This window comes from Telopea speciosissima, unplaced genomic scaffold (genome assembly GCF_018873765.1).
Source record: "Telopea speciosissima isolate NSW1024214 ecotype Mountain lineage unplaced genomic scaffold, Tspe_v1 Tspe_v1.0914, whole genome shotgun sequence".
In the NCBI taxonomy this organism is placed as follows: Eukaryota; Viridiplantae; Streptophyta; class Magnoliopsida; order Proteales; family Proteaceae; genus Telopea; species Telopea speciosissima.
In genome coordinates, this window is record NW_025318250.1 from 2,095 (window position 1) to 9,982 (window position 7,888).

The 7,888-nt window shown below is 35.8% G+C and overlaps 1 protein-coding gene across 1 annotated transcript; it reads left to right on the forward strand.

Moving 5' to 3' along the window:
* Positions 1-206: 206 nt before the first annotated feature.
* On the forward strand, positions 207-1,290 carry LOC122648378 (nudix hydrolase 8-like). The gene is made up of 2 exons (XM_043841601.1): positions 207-364; positions 827-1,290. Exons 1-2 carry the CDS (start codon positions 305-307, stop codon positions 1,031-1,033), a joined length of 267 nt encoding a protein of 88 aa, XP_043697536.1. The 5' UTR covers positions 207-304; the 3' UTR covers positions 1,034-1,290.
* Positions 1,291-7,888: the final 6,598 nt, after the last annotated feature.

Consider the following 7,888-nt stretch of genomic DNA (forward strand, 5'->3'; position numbering starts at 1 on the left):
CTAGGACAGGTAGGACCAATCCTAGTGGAACTAGGACTGCTTACCCCAATCGGGTAAGCAGTAAGCAGCCTATTTCAACAAATGGCTCTCTGAAAATTTGTATCTTCCTTTTATTTCAACTTATATGCGTAACATTTTAAATTGTAACAGATAAATGCTTAAGTGCTTACTTTATTTTATATATATATATATATATATATATTTTTTTTTTGAACTATAAACATCTTAACATGATCTCTATCTGTTCAATTTCAGACATGCTCACGATGTGGCTTTCAAAAAGTCAGATCTGTTCTTCATATGCATGCTAAGACCGTTATCAACTGAGATTAAAGTAGATGATCTTGAAATTCAAGCTGCCAAGGTAAATATCTTGACCAGATCTAGAGAGAAGCAGTTTGGAACTTTCAGTGTCCCTTGCTATCCGTTACAGCATTCATCTACTACCAAATACCACCAGTATAAATTAGTATTCCGTTCAAGGTATATCATCAATCCCATGACCAAGAGAAATTAATTCTCTCCCCATGTGAAAATAAAATTATGTCAGAGATGACTCAATAACAGAAACTTATTAAAGTATTTGGTTGGTTTAAGTGCAATGGGTCCTGACACCTACAGTCTGTTTTAAGTCGTGTGACCTACCTCAACATTAATCCCTGGTGTTTGAACATTCAATTTTTTTTCCCTGATAGAGTTTGAACTGTCAACTTTGAACCATGAACTATTTACTTTCTTTCTGAATCTGTTAAACCAGGCATGGCTAATTGCTTCTGTAGGACACTGTAATAAGACTTCTGATAAGTGTTCTTGTGTGATCTTTCAGTGGATGCCTCTCATGGAATTTCTGGAACAACCAGTCATCCGAGAAGACAACATGTTCAAGAAAATCATTGACATCTGCATTGCACGACTGGGGAAGTGTTATTGTGGATTATCTGCTCATCAAGTGGTCTCAAAATTTGATGGGAAGTCATCCTCCTTGTATTACAATGTTGTTGAGGGTGCAGATTTCAACTGTCCAGGGGTTTGAAGCGATGAAGCCACTCTCTAGTCCATTAGGCCTACATAATATCTAATTTTTCTTTTTCATTTATATTTAGTTGTAAGTTGGCAATGAACCTATAACCTACACATTGAGAAGATGAGACCTAGCTCCAAGTATGTGGGTCTCAATGCACAGAATAGTACACTTTATTCGGGTGTTACAGATGATGTAAAACATGTATGTCTGACTTAAAAATGTACATACACTAGTTCTCTAAATGCATCTACTGCATGGGAGTGGAAAGGAAAAACGAAAATGATGTTTATATTTTGGATCACAAACTAGGAATCAATCTTCCCTTAATCTGCAGTGCTACCTTTTTTAAAAAAATTGTAGTGAAGCAGTAGAAAGGAACTTTATTAAACATAAAGCAACACACACCAAACTAAGACCTACAGTATTTTAGAGAGAGGAATCCATAGTGTTGGTTCCTTCTCCCATTTAAAAAACCATGCTTGACTTATTCCATACTACCATGAAGTGCACCTCCAGATTATTCTTCCTGTTTACGTACCTAACAGTATGACACTCGAATTTTTCACCCAATATATTGATATAAAGTAAGTTAGAAATAGTCCAGGGCCAATTTTGAAAGCCTTAGTCCTGCATATAATTAATCACTGATTAAGAGTCTGTCCTTCTAGGTTCATCCTCGCAGCAATGCAGAAATTGCGTGATGAAGAGCATCCTTTATGGTAGTACTAGAGTTATTGACAGTACTACTTAAACTTCTACTTGTTAGTGGTCACTAGACTACCTGTGAGCAGTACTATCTGTTGAATTTTTTCTGAATGAATTGTTGTAGAGAATATAAAATTTGGTTATTCTTTGAGGTAAAACTCTAAAGTCCTGTTCTTATTAACCAAACACATTTGTTTATTCTGCATTTGTCTATGACAGATTATCTTATCAAAACCAGGCATGCAGAAATTGCTGTTACCTTAGCCATGTGATCGAAGCCAACATCAGATTCAGAAGCTTTAATGTCACCAGCAACTGTCATTGAGAATGGTTTCAGAATTGAAAGCTCCCTGCTTGTCTTCAGGTAAAAACAAAAGAAACTGTTTCTTTCTCACTTTCCATTGTCTTTTATTTATTTTTCCTTTGGGTCTCCCCACAGCCCTTCTTAGTACTGTTCATTCTAGATTCAAAACATAAGAAAGTGAGGAAATTCAAGATAGAGAAGCTCTTTGTTCAGGGATATCAAATTTTTGCTGTAAATCTCTTTATAACCGAGTTGGTTACAACTTACAACAAATATTGTAACCTCTCTTCTCAACCTGGCCTTAAAATTTTGCCCGTCTTAAAACCAGGTGCAATTGTATAATTTTGCAATGGACTTAAGGAATCAAATTGTGTAGCATGGGTATATTGGTAAATTGTAATTGAACTAGGTCTGAGTTTTCTTCAAGCCACAGTGATGGCCATCATTGCACTTAGATAGGTGTTAGGGAATAGTGAAGGGTATTTTGGACCTCCATCAAATAGGGGGAGGGGAAATAATAATGATGGTAGATTCGTGGGTGTGTCATTGATGGTGGGTGAAGGAAAACTTTCTCCATTAAATTAAAACGTAAAGAAAAATAAAATTAAAAACAAAACCTGTCTCTTTATTCGCAATTCCCATCTCCAATAAGCTTCTGCAACCCCCCCCCCCCTCCCCTTTTTTATTCCTGCCAAAACTCATCCTTTATTAACCAAGCTACAAAAGTGACCTCGAATTGACAACTCCTCAATATTAAGGGGAAAAGAGGGAACCCAAAATTCAAAACATGGATTCAAAGGCAGTGTTTGGTATGCATTCTAGGTAATTCATACCAAACACTGGTATAGTCTCCCAATGAGCAGCATTTTTAACTAAAAGAATCTACATCTTTGATAAAACCTGAAGGCCATGGTGGAAAAATTCCTCTTCAAAGCACAAATATCAGTAACGAGAATTCAGAGAATTGTTGGGTAGAACTCAAGAGCTTTCGAAGTCAAAATTAGAGACATGCTACTCTATAAAAATTAAGGGAGAGAGTGTGATAGAGAGGATGGGATGGAGAGGGCGGGGGTCATTTCCATAGGGGGTGGGAGAGAGACAGACTCAAGCTGTGCATAGGCAGTGTTTGGTTTGCATTCTAGGTTGATTTTCGCATTGTTGGGAAAAAAAAACAACTGTTTTTATCTTCCAAGAATGCAAACTCGACATAGAATGCATACCAAACACAGGTATAGTCTCCCAATTAGCAATATTTTTAACTAAAAGAATCTACATCTTTGATAAAAACCTGAAGTCCATGGTGAAAAAATTCCTCTTCAAAGTACAATTATCAGTAACGAGAATTCAGAGAATTGTTGGGCAGAACCCAAAAGCTCATAGTCAAAATTAGAGACATGCTACTCTAGGGAGAGTGGGATGTAGAGGGCAGGAGGTCATTTCCATAGGGGGTGGGAGAGAGACAGACTCATGTTGTGCATAGGCAGTGTTTGGTATGCATTCTAGGTTGATTTCACATTCTCGGACAAAAAAATCAACTGTTTTTTTTTGTCCAAGAATGCGAAATTGACATAGAATACATACCAAACATAGCTATAGTCTCCCAAAGAGCAATATTTTCAGCTAAAAGAATCTACATCTTTGATAAAACCTGAAGTCCATGGTGGAAAAATTCTTCTTCAAAGCACAAATATCAGTAATGAGAATTCACAGAATTGTTGGGCAGCACTCAGGAGCTTTCAAGTCAAAATTAGAGACATGCTACTCTATAAAAATTAAGGGCGAGGGTGGGATGGGGAGGGTAGGGGCTCATTTCCATAGGGTGTGGGAGAGAGACAGACTCAAGTTGAGCACAACGCCGGCATGCCGTTCTTACAAAAAATTTAAACTTGAGTTTTTGAAACTTCTACTTAAAATAAAAATTTGCAATTAAATTTGTTTTCAACCTTAGATTGAACTATTGAAATGAAAATTTCGGATTGTAAAAAATTATAATTTCAAATAATTTTCTTTATAAACAAGAATGACCAATATAGATCCTTCCAATGTACCAAGTCTAAAGATACATGGGGAGGTCTTTACCTCACGATTCCTTTGCCTTATTGAAATGGTATTTTCGTTTGATATTCAAGTATTGTCCAAGTCCGCATCAGTCTATCCTATAACTCTCAGCATCTAATCCCAGCTTCTTATGTGCTTATGTAAAGCTTCGAAATTCTACCACCCAAAAAAAAAAAAAAAAAAAAACTTCAAAATAGTTGGAAAATTTAACCTTGTCATCTAATGTAAACCCTGTATTTAAAACTTTTTTTTTTTAAATATATATATTTTTCTATAGAGGGGGAGGGGGGATCGGGGAGGGGGAAAGGTACCAGGTAGGAGATTCGAACTCGAGACCTCCTGGAGAGCATGGGCATGAAGCAGCACCCCCAGCTCACCAACTACGCTAGGCAGATGTTGGTGACTTAAAACTTAGGTGAATAGGTGGATGTAACATTGTCAGACAATTTCCTATATATGTTTTATGACATTCCCAAGGAGAGACACTTCCTTTAATGAACCCAAATCTTTAAAATCCCATGAATACTTATAAGTGTATCGTCACTCTTGTTTGTGAGCAATGTGATACTAAAAAAAATTTCCTTTAACTCATTAACTTCATTGCAGAAGCACCAAAAGAAGAAATAAAAAAAGATGTTTTAGAAGAAAAAAAAAAACCAAAAAGATGTCAAATAAAACATTAAATCCAACACAGGATAAAAATAGGAATCAAATCGAATCAATTCGATTAAGGTTTTGAAAATGTGTTCTTATTTTCTGTTCGTTTTGCTTTCCTTTTGTGGGTGTTATGTGGAGGGGAAAAATTCTCTGCAGTGCCTTAATCTGGTGGTGTAATGCAGTGTGGGCTTGGGAGTTCGACACGTGGAAGATGCGACATCCAATAGTGCCGAGCTTGAGAAGAAAGAAAAAGAAAAAAAAAAAAAAAAAAGTCTTGTATCGAACTAGCACTATTGAATGAAGCTTTTTTCACATGTTGACCTCGCTCTTAGAATTGCACTGTAGTACACCGCTAGATGCTCGCATCGGAGTGGATTTTAATCCCTGTGGTATGTGGGTGGTTAAATAATCAAATGAGTAAGTAATTGATAACTTCTAACGGTTTGAAATGACAAACCGATTAAAATCAGTAATCACTCGCTCCCGTCTTCGAAGAAAGGAACATGTAGGGGGTAACTTGGTACTTTTACAGGGGTTTTATCTGTTTCTCTAATCGATTTACTTGCCAGTTGTCACCTATTATACGTACTTCAATTATCAAAAGTAATTATGCATTAAAAAAAAAACTGCCAAATTAATTAAGGGAAAAGTTTTCATTAATTAATCTGCAATTCTCATTTCAAATAATTCTACCTGAAATCAACATAAGTGCTCAGAACTCTGACCTTTCTTCTCCCGCGCGAGCCGCCAATTCTCCTTTTCGTAGATTTCTTCGAACAGATTTCAAGGGAAGAGAAAAACAAGAAAAAAAAAATTGAATTACATTCATTGTAAGATCTCTCTTTCCTCAGTCAGATACCAAATAATTGCAGTCTTTTCCTCTGATTCTCCTCTCGCATTTTGGGCTTCTGGCCTCAATCCATCTTGCTTTCGCGTTATAATTCTTGGTACTCATAGTATTGACTCTGTTAGGGTTTTCGTTTTTTGTTTAACTGCGAATTTTGATTGGTTTCATGTTGAGTTCGAAATCTTGAAGTCGAATCTGTCGCTGATTTTGTTACGCAATTTGTTTCTTTAGGGTTTTTTGGTTAGCTTTTGGGACATGCTGAGGTTGGAATTCTAGAAATATTCAGCTGGGAGAATTGGTGGTGTGGAATTAACATGCGCTCGTTTTTGTGGAGCTCGGCGTCCACGAAGGAGCAGAATAATGGAGGCAGTCGTGCTCAATTGTATCTCAATGTCTATGATCTAACGCCCATAAACAACTACCTCTACTGGTTTGGACTGGGAATCTACCACTCTGGAATCGAAGGTATGGATATTTTTTTTGTCTCGTACAGCAGCATTTTTTGCTTATATGTTGAGGTTGGGAGATTTTGACTTTCTTAGTACTGGGAAAGCGCTTGGAAGCTTCATTTATTGAATTCTGCAGGTTATGGTTTGGTGTTGCTGGACAACATATTTGCATTGTTGAAAATTTCATTATCCTCGATGACAGAGCGCTGTCTGAATAAAATAATGTTTCGTATTGTTCGAGTGTGAATAACCAATTCACCTCACTCTTGAAGGCGATGGTGTGATAGGTGCAATGGTTTTGATTTGCTGTTGTCTCAATGGGCAGTTCGGTTTGCACTTCTTAGAACATCTTCGGAGAAAATGATTGAGCAATGTTTGGTATACGCACCATACTGGTTTTCATTCATGTTTTTTGTAATGTTATTGCTCTGTAGTGTAGACATATTGTCTTAGATAATTTCCAAAAAAAATGTTTGGTCTTTTAATAGTTTTCTTATTTCTCAATTGTATAACGGCCTCACTATATCTGTAGATTGGTACTTCCAAGAACAAAATCAAGTTTATCATGTGGTTCTCTTTACAAGGCTTCAAAATATTTCAACTGAATGTTGTAATTAAAAGAACCCACAAATTTCTTTAGGTACTCAGGATTTAAGAATTTTTTTTTTTTTTTTTGTAAAGATCTCCACCTGTAGGGCCAATCGTCTGTGTCAAGGTCTATAATACAACTTGCAATTACTTAACCTTATAAATAATGTAGTCAAGACAATTTTCCACAACCACCGGAAGTCTAAATATTTCTATGAAGGTGAAGCATGCAATCTTCTATGAAACCAAACTTCACCATTATATGAATCGATTGATTGACTGCAAGTATGCAAAATTCTGAACCAATCAGAATTTATTTGTAGACCAACCAACTTCTTAAAGAATCCTTGTCAAGCTATTGAAACCCCAAAAATAACAACCAATCAACCAGCTAAAAAACAATAATTGGAATCCAAAAATTCATGAAACTCAATGTTCAATATTAATAGCTTAACCATATCCAAAAATATTTTACTCAAGATATCCACATTAAACTTCCCACCCTCACCAAAAAAAAAAAACACTAAGAAGCACCAAGTAAGAAAGAAAAGAAAAATACTTGAGATTTTTGTTGTGATCTGCGGCTTGTCACGAACAATTAAGTAGAATGAGTTTGCATTCTCTGTTCATATAATGTTCAGATTGAAAATATGAAATGAATTACCAAATTAGAAGGTTTATCCTTTCAGTAACCCCTCATTCATATATATATATATATTTTTAAATGAGATCCTTTATGTAGGCCCTATCAATGTTAATAGAATTGGAAAAACATAAAGAGAGGAAGAAACCTAGTTAACTACTATCCCTTCATGGCAATCCTCCAAGTTCTTGTTGATGCCTCACAATTCCTAAGATACTGTTCTTTATGGAAATATCAGTTGCTAAATCAGGTCACCACAAAAAAAAAAAGAGAGAGAGTTGTTACATTAGATGATGCTTGGTTTTATTCTTTTAAGAATTATAGATCTATTAGCAACTATTATTATGTCGTCAATAGTTCTCGTTTATTTATATATCAATAATTCTGATCAAATACAATTGCTTAGGTGCAGGTATCGGGTGCATGAATTTAAAAAGAAAATTCTCTTCGTAACTCTAAGATCTTCAAAGTGGGGCCTTCTGTGGGTTGATTGTTTTGGTCCTGCTTGAGAGATTTTACCTTAGCTTCCACCAAATTGCATAAAATGTGATCTTGTTTACTTCATTGTTTATTTGCTTGAACCTTTTATTGGTGGCATGAATGCTAAATCAAC

Bases quoted from the DNA above. Each gene is read 5' to 3' on its own strand.
- LOC122648378 (XM_043841601.1), top strand. From the start codon at position 305: ATGCTAAGACCGTTATCAACTGAGATTAAAGTAGATGATCTTGAAATT. The intron at 365-826 runs GTAAATATCTTG...GTGATCTTTCAG, and splicing joins TTGAAATTCAAGCTGCCAAG to TGGATGCCTCTCATGGAATT.